Source organism: Eutrigla gurnardus (assembly GCF_963514095.1).
Source record: "Eutrigla gurnardus genome assembly, chromosome: 23".
Classification (NCBI taxonomy): Eukaryota; Metazoa; Chordata; class Actinopteri; order Perciformes; family Triglidae; genus Eutrigla; species Eutrigla gurnardus.
This window is the reverse complement of record NC_139934.1, coordinates 6,896,818-6,910,043: the sequence shown is the minus strand read 5'-3', so window position 1 is coordinate 6,910,043 and position 13,226 is coordinate 6,896,818. Positions and strand designations below refer to the sequence as shown.

The 13,226-nt window shown below is 42.5% G+C and overlaps 1 protein-coding gene across 5 annotated transcripts in view; it reads left to right on the top strand.

Moving 5' to 3' along the window:
* Window positions 1–13,226, top strand: part of LOC311008755 (protein phosphatase 3 catalytic subunit alpha) — a 50,602-nt gene that overhangs the window by 23,477 nt on the left and 13,899 nt on the right. For all 5 annotated transcript variants that reach the window (XM_084002604.1, XM_084002605.1, XM_084002606.1 and 2 more), the window contains exons 3-8: window positions 5,266–5,390; window positions 5,961–6,072; window positions 6,465–6,610; window positions 7,441–7,580; window positions 11,255–11,332; window positions 12,170–12,264. In XM_084002604.1, the coding sequence (XP_083858730.1) occupies window positions 5,266–5,390; window positions 5,961–6,072; window positions 6,465–6,610; window positions 7,441–7,580; window positions 11,255–11,332; window positions 12,170–12,264 (696 nt within the window). The remainder of the gene's footprint in view (window positions 1–5,265; window positions 5,391–5,960; window positions 6,073–6,464; window positions 6,611–7,440; window positions 7,581–11,254; window positions 11,333–12,169; window positions 12,265–13,226) is intronic.

Below are 13,226 nucleotides of genomic sequence, written 5' to 3'. Positions count from 1 at the left end.
CCTGCCTTCTGGTGCTCAGCTAATATGTGTTGATTTTGATGTTTCGGGACACTTCAAAAGGCGTTTCAGGCCGTAAACCTTCCCTTTTTGTGGCGTTGCATAGAAACGGTGGACGACTCCTGATCTGTGTGCAGAGCCTGTGGAGCTGCGTGGATTCGTGTACGGCAATGAAGCACTTCTTTTTTTCCCCTCCCACTCAACACCCTCGTCTCAACCCCTCTCCCACTCAGTGGTCCTTCCAGCGAGGATTTCTCTGCAGCGCGTGCTCGTGATCCTGCTGTGTTTCCCTCTCACGCAAAAAAAAACTCGCACACCATTCCCTATAAACATTTCTTTGTTTCTCTTCGTGCTCCTCTGACATGTTTCGTGTCATGCTCGTTCCCCTTTTCTCTCTATGTGGCACATGGTCTGCAAATCAGTAAGTAAATATTTATCACAGACGTAAAGCGCCGTGACATGTCGGCTCTCTTCTCTGTCTCTCCGCTTCCTGGTCAGGCCAGATGGCAGGCGGGGTTGGTTTTTTTTTCGTGAAGGGGGGGGATGTGATCAGCAGAGCTGGCTTAGGCCACTGAGCACAAGCTGCTCCCAGGGCCTTTGCACACCCATCCGAGCCCCTACAGCCACATCATCGAGGGCGACAGCACTGATCGTTCACCTGTTTGCAGCCTGATCTCGAAACACTCTTTCTGAAATGCTTGTGAAATGCATTACATAACATTTCTTATGCAATTATGATTTATTTCTTCGGTGAGGAAATGTTAAGAACTAGGTTGTGGAGTTTCCTTGATTATGTTGGCAGTTTTGCAGCGGGCTTGCTGCTCTGTGCAGCAGTGCAAGGCCGTGAAACATTTCCAATAGGCTGTTATGCAACAGTCTCTCAAGGAGAACTACACAAGCGTGGATATCGTAGCTATTGCTTAGCTTATTGTGGATTTAAAGGTAAAATAACTCTAAAATTTAGATTGTATGGGCTTCACAAATCCAATACCGGTTGGGCTAAAATGTGCATTGCCACCATGGTATGGATCTGAAAGAAGTGAAATACTCTTTATGCCAAAGGGAGCTGCTCATTGCTCATAGACATACAATACACAAGCTCTGACAAAGGGTCAGGAATACGAACGAGTGGTTTACACCAACACAGTCATTTGAGGTTGGTTGAGCTCTTCAAAGTCCATCTCTAAATCAGATATTGGCACATTTATTGTGCCTCCGCCTAAGCATAAACGCACGCTCTTGCACATTGTAAGCTCCCAGAGAGTGCCGTCATAAAACCGCGGGTTTTTTGTTGTCATCCGGTCTCGATCAAACGGTGAACTGGCACAGTCCGCCTCACCGTGGATTCCTCCCGCTCAATGAGGGGCCGGCCCTTTTGGAGTGGCCTGTGTAGGTTCTGAAGCCAGGTTGCGTAATGCCCGCCACCCACTCAATAGCTGCTGCCCGCTGATACGCCGCTACTCGGGCGGATCGCTCCATTGCACAAGCTGGAGATGGCCAGAACGAATTGTTTCTCACTCCAGATAATGTACTCCCACCTGCTCTTCTTATGTGGGCTCTGGTTCTCACCTCGTTTCTGTGTGTTGTGTGACAAGAGGGAGGCGAAGCACGTCTGTAGGTGTACTGCTGCAGCGAGATGGATGGATGGATCGTGTGTTTTCGCTGTGATGAAGCAGAGCCCTGAGCTGGAGGAGGGAGCTGTTGTGGTGTTTTTTATTTCATTTATTTTGTTGCATCGTCCACGTTCGCACAGACGACTACAATTCACAGTCGGCCATCACATCGCCGCGTCACCCAGCTGGTTCCTTCTTGACAGCTTTCCAAAAGGTCAGCTGGAGGTACGGCCCTCCCACACACGGCGTGTTTGATGGGTGCTTCAGGTGAAATCGCAGCATCCCTGCTCACTCACCAGGCTCCCTCCTGCAGAGCGGACCTCTTAAAAACATGAAAATATTGTTAATTTTCCACGGAAACTTGTGCTCTAGTGTTTGAGATAAGGTTAAAGCCATGATGTAGGGTTCAATGTAGTAGCCTCTGAAAGGTTTCCAGCTAAAAAGCCTGTATTAAAGTGCTTAAAAAAACATAAATGGCACGTTAATTTCTAAGCCTGTGGAACAATTCCTCAAAGATAGGATTGCTGCCTATTGCATCCATCTGTGTGTTTCTAAAACAATGGATTCATTGCATTGTTGCCATTGGTGGTACACGGACTGGTCCTTTATCAGGTCAGCAGCAGCAGCAGCTTAGTTGTGTTTGTTGTTTCTCCCCCAGTGATATAACCTGCCATTGTTGAAAGGATTTGATGGTTCGTTTCCATAGCAACGAGCCTCAGCATCACCCACCTTCTGGATAACACCAAATGAATCGCGTTTGCTTCGTTTTATTGTATCTTGACCCTTAAAGTGCAGCCTTATTAGTGGCTGAAAAAACAGGAAATCATAAAAAATTAAAAAAATAACTACAATAAGTGCCTTTTTTTTAATTATTTTTTTTTATTTTTTCAGGAATAAAGAAAACAGCTTTCTTGCTTTTGTTGCTGTTTATTTTTTAATAGGCTTTAAGGGTAGATGCAGGTTTAATTTCCTTCGAGGGTCAGACAAGTACGTGGTTGAGCCCAATTAAAACTTAATTTAAAAAGTTGCGTGATCTTTTTACCTCCTCACCCAACTAAAGTAGGTATCTGCATTATAAATTCAATAAACGGACAAATCGACTGAAGCGTTAATTAGATAATGTCGAGTGTTTTTCTCTCTTTGCGCAAATTGGAGGCTTTTCTGAAGAACTTATAAAAGAAGGAAACAGGAAAAAAGAACTCAAATAAAGCAGCACTACATGTTTGTTAGTGGCGTTGGCTTGATTGCAAGCGGGAGCAAAAACATCTTCAGAAATCGGACAGAAATACCACAGCTCCCCTTTTGAAGTCGGTCCCCACTGTGGATTTAAACCGTTACACAGTGTGGGTTTAATAAAAGACAAATGGTAAAGGGGAGGTTTACGATATAGTCAAGGAGAGCCGATTCTCAGGGCTGTCTCATGGGCCCCATAACTTGAGATAATTGCTCTGCAACGTTGTCCTCCAGCTCCCACTAATTGGGTCTATCTCTGTAAGACTTTTTCACAGGCTGCGATTGTAATGCCTCCTGCCAGATACATAAAGATAGATCCGTAACGCGATAAACAGCCTCGTGAAAAGAGGGTTTGTATCCTTTTTTCAAATGAGACATCAATCTATTCACCCTGTTGTTCATTACTTAATTAGCTTGAAGATTAGATGAATTGCAGCAATTTGGCACCGAACACGGTTCCCATGCTCATTCGCTGCCACAGTGTTCACCAGTGATATTGTTGTCTTCCTGGCGTTTTGTTTATTACAGCTCTCAGGTGAAGAAGTTGACTTTTGAAACTTTTTTTTTTTTTTTGTTAGACACCATTTTACAGTCTTTTAAATGAAATTTGAAGCGTTGCATCAAGAAAACACGATTAAGGCTTGAAATCAGAATTTAACAAAAACAAATTTCAACAAATTCAGGTTCCATCTTGTAAAAAATAACATTTACAGCATCAGTAAGTACCTTTTTTTCTGCTTTGTGTTCAGTGTAAAAACCGATTTGAATATATGAGTCAATTTGTTCACCTGTCTCCTCAGGGAAAGACCAAAAGAGGAAGGTTGAATGTCAGGATTTTACCCAAATATGCCCCTTTTTCATGGGGAAAAATAAAAAAAAGCTTGTGATTTTTTTATTATGTGTGCCTGTGTTCTGAATACTGGACTGAGACACCTTCCACGAATTTCCGGTGATATAACTGGATCTACTTTCCAGCTGCAGGTTTCAGCTGGCAGCTCCCCGGGCCGGCTACGTGGTTAAATACTGCTCAGGATCCACAGCTGAGCTATCAGGCGCTGTCTCGCGTTCCCCAAACGAGGGCCAAATAACAGAAGAGTCGAATTTGATGAAAATGACTTCAGGTTTTGATCGGCTCTTGATGCTAATTTTATAGTTTATAGTTAAACTCCAATTTTTACTCATGCATTTTTCACCCGACGGTGGACGGAGGTCAGCGGGAAACCTCCGATAAGGAGATTTATCAATAATAAATAATTATTTATAAATAATAATAAATAAAGTTCTGGTGTAACGACTCCTTGAAATGACCTTTTAGAGTATCTAAAAATTCGACCACGGCCCTTAAATCAGACGACCTCACGTGCACCCTGTCAGTCAGTGGTGGCTAAGCAGCAAATTTACTGTGGCCTCTGCTCCCCTTGTCTCCCCAGAGACTCATGGTGTATAGGGTCACATATACCAATTGACTGATTTGTGGTTCCTTATTTCTGACACGGATGGGTTTGTCACCGAACACTCCCCCGACGCGGTTTAACAGCAACTAGCCACGTCGAGGATTTAACTACGGCGCTGAACGTAACTGGGATTCCTGGGAAAAGACCGGTGGAGTGTCGCAGTCGCAGTTAACTATAAATGCTAAGAAGTGGATGCTTTCCAGTTGTTTGAGCCAATTAACTTTTAGTGCATTTGGCAAGAATGGGGGTGTGTTTTTAAAATTATGAGCCAGTCGAAACACCTGAAGGTGTTAAAGAGGCCGAAAAGAGGATGTGGTGGGGAGGAAAAAACGAGCTGAAGCTCGTTGTTGGGATTCCTGTCAACATCGGACAACTGCTTTTTATAATGAAAATCGTGTGTGCACCAAAAGAAGTATTGACTCTTTGTGACAGCGGAGCTTGTGGGAAGACGGCAGGAACACTCGTTTGTAGTGTGATTGATGGCGTCTAACCCACGCTGAAAATGTTACATGTAGATACCCGAGGCTAAACGCCCGGTACGGACTTTTGCAATTTCCGTTTTCCTTGAATGGGATGAATTCTGATTTTAAAAAGCTTCCTGTTATTATTTGTCCTATTTGGTACGCACCAGCATTGTTATTATGCATAATTTCCTGCAGTAAGCGTGGGCTGCAGAGCTGACAAAGAACAGTGGTCCGTCTATAACCATGCCTTTTTCAGTTACAAATGAGCAGCTTTATAAGAATAATAATCTAATAAAATAATAGCGACTATAACTGTTGTCTATGTAATTATGAACACTGAAGACACGTGTGTGACTTCCTCTCTGGGATGCATAGCTGGAGCTCTTTACGTCTGATGGAAATTATGGAAATGGCGTTACAGAGGCTTTTCATCTATTGTCTCTCATCTGTAAAAATAGCAGTTATCCTGATGTGCTTTTGTTCCTCTTCCCTGCCTTCTTCCAGTGTGCGGAGACATCCACGGGCAGTTCTTTGACCTGATGAAGCTGTTTGAAGTCGGAGGATCACCAGCATCCACGCGCTACCTTTTCCTGGGGGACTACGTTGACAGAGGGTATTTCAGTATTGAAGTAAGTCTGCATATTTTTTGTTTGTTTTATTACTTCCTCACAAGGGCCTAATCAACCGCGACACACTGTTGTTTATTAATAGCTTTCTTTTGAGCGTACATCAAATCCGGCTGCAGATATCGGAGTGGTAATAAGCTTTTGTAATAACTTCAAATGAAGCCTGGATAGCGGATGTCACGGTGTGTATCTGGAGGTTATGTAGAGAGAGGTTTTTTTGTAATATCATTCAAAATACATGTATTTAATCTGCTACCGCAGGTTGGAATTGACTCAGATCTGTATGTCTTGCCATCTCACCGCCTGAAACATTCTACTTTTATTAATAAAATATACTATAATGGAGCGTGCCTGTCCTCTGATGGTTCCCTCTGAAGGATCGTCGTCTCTTCCAGCAGGTTTTCGAACCACGAAAATGTACCGCATGAATGTTTCATTACAAGCCGAATTGCCGCGCGTTATGTCACTCCTGTGAAATTGAAAGTCTGACTTCATGTTTCCAAGTGTTGAAGATGACAAGCTAACTGTTCCCCCCCGATCCCCCCCTCTTTTCTCTCTGCTTCTTTGTTTCAGTGTGTGCTGTACTTGTGGGCCTTAAAGATCCTTTACCCCAAAACACTGTTTTTGCTGCGTGGGAATCATGAATGTAGACATTTAACAGAGTATTTCACATTTAAGCAGGAATGTAAGTAATGCTTTGGCACTTTTTTTGTATATACCTTTGATCTAAATTGAGTGTCTGTACAGAGTTATTCTTTCTAAAAGCTGTTTATTATGCATCCAGTTCAGCCCATCAAGCTCACACGCTCACGTAGAAGTGCCCTCTTGACTGGCGCGGGATTTGTTCTTTTTTTTCTCGATATTTACACATGTCAGAATTATTTCTGTTGGATTCAGACAGAGAAAGGGGGGAAAAAACAACATTTAAAACAATTTAAAAATGTGTTTGGGAAGTTTTTTGGCACTTTGGAGAGGCTTGTCCTCCCCAGTCTAGCACACTACCCCAGTGTATGAGAGCTGTGTTGTTTGACTTGGCATGCTTCCCTTTCCCTGCCCTTTCCCCCCCCCCCATGACAGGTAGAATTAAGTATTCAGAGAGGGTGTATGACGCATGTATGGACGCCTTCGACTGCCTTCCCCTGGCTGCACTTATGAACCAGCAGTTCCTGTGCGTACACGGAGGACTGTCTCCAGAAATCACAAATCTTGACGACATCAGGAAAGTATGTGTCTGATTCCAGACCATTTTCTCGATCATTTCATAAAGTGTGTGTGTGTGTGTGTGTGTGTGTGTTTGTGTGTGTAAAACAGTGGGCGTCTGCTAATGGCTTTAAAAAAAATAACAATTCAAACTTCCTGTCTGCATCATGTACTTTCTGCATTCATTCAAAGTTAATGAGGGGGGAAAAAATGTATTAGTTTGAACACGATGTGCTGTGAAAAATAACCTTTAGCTGCGACGCATGGAGCGGTTCTCCCAGATGTGACTCGAAATGCTGTTTAGGACTTGGACTAATCGAAGCATCAGGTCTGGTCCTCGCTCTTGATTAAAAAAAAAAAAAAATCAGATCCTGCTTTCAAACTAATTCAATAATTCCAAATGGATTTTGTGGCTGCAATCAGAGGGCATGCATAATAGAATTTGCTCCATTGAAGTGTCCATCATGCTACCCATCCAGTAATCCGCAAGCTTTTGTTCGAGATAGAGCTATCCTTGGCTGAAAGCAAAGCCGTTTATGTTCATCGCTCCAAAGGATTGGCTGACATTGAGTTTTTTCCAAAAAATAATAATAATAATTGCCTTCTAGGTATTGAAAGGTGAGTCTTTGACGCGTCATCCATCCTGTATATTCTTAATTCCACTCTTTTCTACCTCGAATTTGAAATCCCTTTCGCCAAACTCATTAGTTGGACTCTCGATTTTAATCACGATCATGGCAGCAGCAGCAGCAGCCACTCACAGACAGGGAGCCAAAGTACTTTTCCTTGCAGCGGTATGTGTGCAGTTTTCTAGTCAGGCTGACAAGAATCCCCAAAATGTTATCCTCCACAGCTAGACAGATTCAAAGAGCCCCCAGCATACGGACCAATGTGCGATCTGTTGTGGTCCGACCCCCTGGAGGACTTTGGGAACGAGAAGAGCCAAGAGCATTTCACACACAACACAGTGCGAGGCTGTTCCTACTTCTACAGGTCGGTTCTTTCTCTTACAATTAGAGAGTAATGTGATATTTTATAATATTTCTGTGTTTTTTTATTGCAAAAAAAAAAAAAAGGATTCCAGCCAAAAACCAGATTTATGATGGCTTTTATTCACTGCTAGCATTAAATAACATCTGCAATGTTTAGCTGACATTATGAAGCCAATACTTTTCATTATATTGGACCGTGGAATTAAAAACATGTTTGTAACCTTATTTCTAAAAGCTTATTCTAATTTGGGATGTACTGAGGCTTGACTTAAACATTGCTTTATCGGCCTTTATCGGCATCGGACCGATATCTGTATCGTTATCACTACTTTTTAAGGAAAAACAAATCATCTGCCGGTGAGGTTTGGCTGTGCCAAAGGGATTTTTCAATAAAATGCACATTTTCCGAGACAGAATATGACATTTAGACAGGTATGGAAGTTTCTGAAGTTCTGTAATCATAAACAAATGTTTTAAAACAAAACCGGGGGCGGAAAAATAACCATCATCTTGTCAAAGAGTTATTAAACCGAGAAACCCTGCTGCCAAATTTCCACTTCCCATCCCTTCATTTTGTAAGGCCTGCAATTCCTCAGCCGTGAGTAGGAGACCAGCAGTTGTTAGAAAATGGCGTGCGTTTTTCGAGAAGTCCCAAAGTCTCCTCCTCAAGACTTTCGCCAGCCTTTTTTATGTAACTCACATTACCTTCAATTGAGCTGAGTAACTTGAACAAACCGAGGGCTGAGCAGGCGGCTCACACTGTCACAAAATGTAATGAACTGGCACATTACCACGAGGCACGGCGCCGTCTCCGAATGCGTTCTGTGCTCCCTCCACTCATTACGGCCTGAGCAATGCTTACTTGGCCTCGGCGTGCCTCGGGGCAAAGCGGCAGACGAACTCGGAAACATCCCGAGGCTCCTCATTTGCATTTTCTTTTTCCTTTTTTTCATGATAACAGGTGTTCCATAACTCCTGACTTAATAGTGTTTTAATGTTTCACTTGGAAATGAATCCCCAGTACCGCTGTTGTTGTGGATTTGTGAGGACATATTTTCATCTCCATGAGATGTTCGTCGTTACGTAACGTTCCCTCTTATCTCAAACGACTGATTTGAATGTTTGTGTGTTGTATTCTTATCAGCCTTTCTGCCGTTTGGTCAAAATTCCTCCGCCGTCTTGTTTTCATCAGTGTCCCCCCCCCCATCTGCCCAGGGCACGGTCGCTAATTGGCATCACACTGGCATTCAGGATTTATGAGACAGTTTAAGCCAGACTGAGGGAGAGCCAATCCTCGACACCCCTCCCCGAAAACCATCAGCTTCTTTGTTGCCTCTGTCTTTCAGCAACCAATAATTCTCCCCAAACGCCGCCGGCTCGCTCGTAACTCTTTGTACAAACACAAGGCAGCCGTGAAATTGCACGTTTTTCAATACGGTCACTTTGATTTTTTTTTTAGCCGACACTCAGCAGCATAAATTCAGCCCTAAAGTTATTTTCCAAACATTTTTTTTTTTTTTCGTTGATGCTAATCCAAGCTATTGATATCCAACCCAAAATTAAAAAGCTAATGATTTTGAAACCCAGTCCACATGCCACTTGGATTGCACGTGTCAAAGACATCTCATGTTGGCCAACAGGCTCATTAACATCTGTGTCCTGTTGCTGGACAGATGGGAGATGCTTGAAACTCAAAAAATCAAACTGAAGGGAAAAAAGAACTAGGCCAACATGTATCTCCTCTGTAGAACAGCTCCATATGGCATGTATGTATATCTGCTGTGGATGAATGAAAATAGATGAATATATTAAAATATTTTAAGAAAAATACATTAATAAACAAATAAAATTACAGTTAAAAACTATAATATACATTTTTTTTAGTCAATTTTGTATTTAAATGTCTAGTTTCATTATACTCATCCAAACATCCTGTGAATCCAATATACTAATGATTGTGGATTTGTTTGACGAGATAAAACCAGGCAATAAGGGTTAGGTTTAGGTTTAGGTTTAGGTTTAGGTTTAGGATTAGGGTTAGTGGGTTAGGGTTGGAGTTGGGATTTGTTAATTCAGGATATGATTTCTTTGCACAGGCCTATTTATCTGGTGGTGGCAGAAGTGAAAAAATACAAATAAAAAAGTTAAATATAAAATAATTAATTAATTAATTAAATAAATAAAAAAATATATATATATATAAAACTGAAAAATAAAATAAATATTGGTTAAATAACGGTTTGTGGTGGTGGAAGTAAAAAAATAAAAATGTATTAAAAAAATTATTAAATAAAATTAAATATAATACACTTCATTAAGAGATGCAATAAATCTGCCATAATGGTGTCAAAATTGACCAAAGAACTCCACGGCACCATAGCACTCTCATCATGAAAACTCAGCAGTGTTAAAAAAACAGCTGGTGTTGTTTTGCATCATGAAAAAAAAAATCTCTTGGTTCTTTTCCCAAGAGGTCGGAAGCTCAAATGTATAGTTTGATTTAGTTTGCTGCGTGTGGGCGTCGCTTATTGCTGTGCTCTGGTTTTGCAGGGGGGAGGCGTTAAGCTAGGATTACAGAATTGAATACAAACCTGTTTTTTTTTTAACACACAATATGCTTCTTCATTGAAACACAAAGGTGTGTGGGGAGGATTTGGGATTGTTTGTGGACCCTAAAATGTTGGTGTTTGTGGACCCTAAAATGTTGGAAATATTGCTGGAAATTACGTGACTTTTATGTTAAAAAAACATCCAGAGAATACACTTTAATAAAGCCCCTATTATTGTTGGGTGAAAAACCCTCCCACATTCACTAAGTGGTTCAGATGTTATGCAAAGGTGTCACTCATTCTTCATGAGCCGTCACTCAGTTTGTTCATTACCCAGCAGCCCACGGTTCACAAATCCACGCGTCCGCTGTTTTTTTTTTAAGGATAACGCTGTTTTTTTTTAATAGCAACTCGTTTTCAGATCAACACATATTTTTTTTACATAATAAACGTCTGCCAGCGACTCGTCTTCTGCCTCTCTCATCGCGAAGGCAGAGGAAATTTCCAGTGGAAGCTGGTGCCGAGGAATCGAAAGGTTGTAGCACGGAAAACTCTGAAACCGCACTGTAGTTTTGATAGTTGGCAGCGAGGTTTCTGGTCTCCGCTCGCAGACTGAATCGATCAGCGTGAGCATAAAACATGCTTTAATGCTCTCCAGCGATCGCCCCTTTTTTTCTTTTTTCTTTTTTTTGCTCAAAGGAACCGTCTGCTATGAATCATGTGTCATACTTGACATTTTTCAAGTTTCATTCTAAAATAAAACCATTTGAGAGAGATCTCGCCTACTCCTCCTTACAGCATGAAAGCTTGTTTAAAAGTCAAGTGTATTATGGGTTATTATGTAGATTATGATTCCTTTTGCTGGTGTTTTGCACATTAAAGGGTTTTACATTTTAAGGAAAAGATAAAAAATGGTATGAAAGCCTCATCTTAAAGCCATCCCTTTAAGGCCTTATAACACTATACAAGCCACAGTTGGTCTTTGAATAGATTTCCTCTGTTTCTCTGAGCACAATCAATAAAACCCATGACTTATTAAATTATTTCTATCGATTGTTGTTCTAGATCTAACTGGAATTTGTCTTGCTGTGTGAGTAAACCCAACGTTTGTCTCTTTATTCAACAGCTACCCTGCAGTCTGTGACTTTCTACAACACAATAACTTATTATCTATCATCCGGGCCCACGAAGCGCAGGATGCTGGGTAAGTTTTTTCGTCTTTCCCCCTCGGCACGGCATCGTCAGACCCGGGGGCGTCCAATGAAAAGCTAAGCTAGAGTGCCTGAAGAGTAGGGTTCGTACGGCCGATGCGATTCACGCAGAAATGGTCAAGAAGTGTGGTTTAAAAATGTCGCCTCTCGATGTTTACTTCACATTCAGACACATCAGGAGGTTCACTGGTGGATTACCACCAAAGGCACTGGAAAGCCTCTTTGAAAAGTAATGTTTGAAAACGGGGCAGGTGGGTGGATGTGTGGAGCTGATCCACCTCTAAGCGAGGTGAAGGCGGTGGGATCCACAGCACACGGTTGTTTACCGTTGTACTCCCACAGAGTGGTCACATGGGACGCCTCGCCACGTCTCAGATGAGTTGGCTGCCCCAAGCCACCTTAGACCACATAATGGTATTGAGTTCCATCTGTGTTTTCTTTGCACCTTCTTTTTTTTTGTTTTAAATCTGTGTAGAGGTGTGACGATGCAAGCAAATCATCAGTTAGTGCTTTATTTACCTAAAGATCGGTTACAATCACAGATTAAAACCACCAAATGCAGCCCAGATGGTCCCTTGGAGATCAGAGCTGGTGGGTTTGAATGCTGAGTCGCGATGACTATTTAAGGGCACGGTTAACCTGCAACACGGGGATTTGCCCTCCTGGGGCTACGCCGAGTTGCCCCCACTTGCTGATGCGTCAGCTTACGAGACAAACAAGAGGCCACGAAAGCTGCTAATCGTATCCCGAGGGTCGAACACCGACGATAAATCCATGTGAAGTAATATGTCGTAATGTTTACTCACGCTCACCTCTCCTTTTTTGACCAGATATCGCATGTACAGAAAGAGTCAGACCACTGGCTTCCCGTCCCTTATCACCATCTTCTCTGCACCCAACTACCTAGACGTCTACAACAATAAAGGTAAGGAGCAGGAATGTGTCGCCGGCGATCTCATAACACGACACACAACAGTGTAATTATTCATGAGTTGCCTCAGGGTGACGCATCGCATTCGCAGACAAGTGGTTCCGGGTTGGAGAACAGCTGTTGGCCTTGTAGAGTTGTGTATTTAATGGCAGCATTGGGACGTCACATCAGGAAGTTATTTATAGAATTACTCAGGACTCTTCATTCATGTTACCAGTGACACGTACGCCATTCCTGCAATGACAAGTGAAGATATTTCCGGGTTTTGTCCACTAGTCTTAGCCATTGTTTGGTGACGTTGCACCGCGAAGTGGGATTAGTCGTACTGACAACCTTTTTACATTATGGTAGACCTCAATATAAGAAATAGAGCTTCATAAAGCTTTAAAAGCCCCTTGATGTCTTCTCTTGAAAGATACACCGCATCGTACTTTCTCTGCAACACTGATTTTGTTCAGGTCAATCCAGGGGCGAGGCGGGAGAGAAATGAAATGGCCCGGTGCCGGGTTGGCGTGGCATCCTATGCTACTGTGCCCACGCAGCAAGATAGGCTTGCCTTTATGCTGTGAGTCATCACTTTTCCCCCGGGGAACAGACAGTATATTGCTTTGGCTGTGGGGGCATGTTTGGATGGGTGGGGGTGGGGGGTGGGGGCTGTGCTGTGCAAACCACAGGAAATGGAAATGGGAAGGAAAGAGTGATGGTGCTGGTGCACGCTGTTTTGCAGTTCCTCTCCTGATGAAATGCCATAACAGAGCTTTATACTGCAGTGCTGCCGTTTTGTGAATATATCTCATTAAGGGAGTGAGGGCAGTCCTCTTATGTTTCCTTTTGGCCCGTTTGCAGGTGTGTTTCGTTGATCTGAGATCGGGGCGTATTTATTTACTCTTTTTTTTTTTTACCCATCATATGCCTCCCTTCCCTGCACAATAAGGATGGTGAAAAAACAGTGTGCT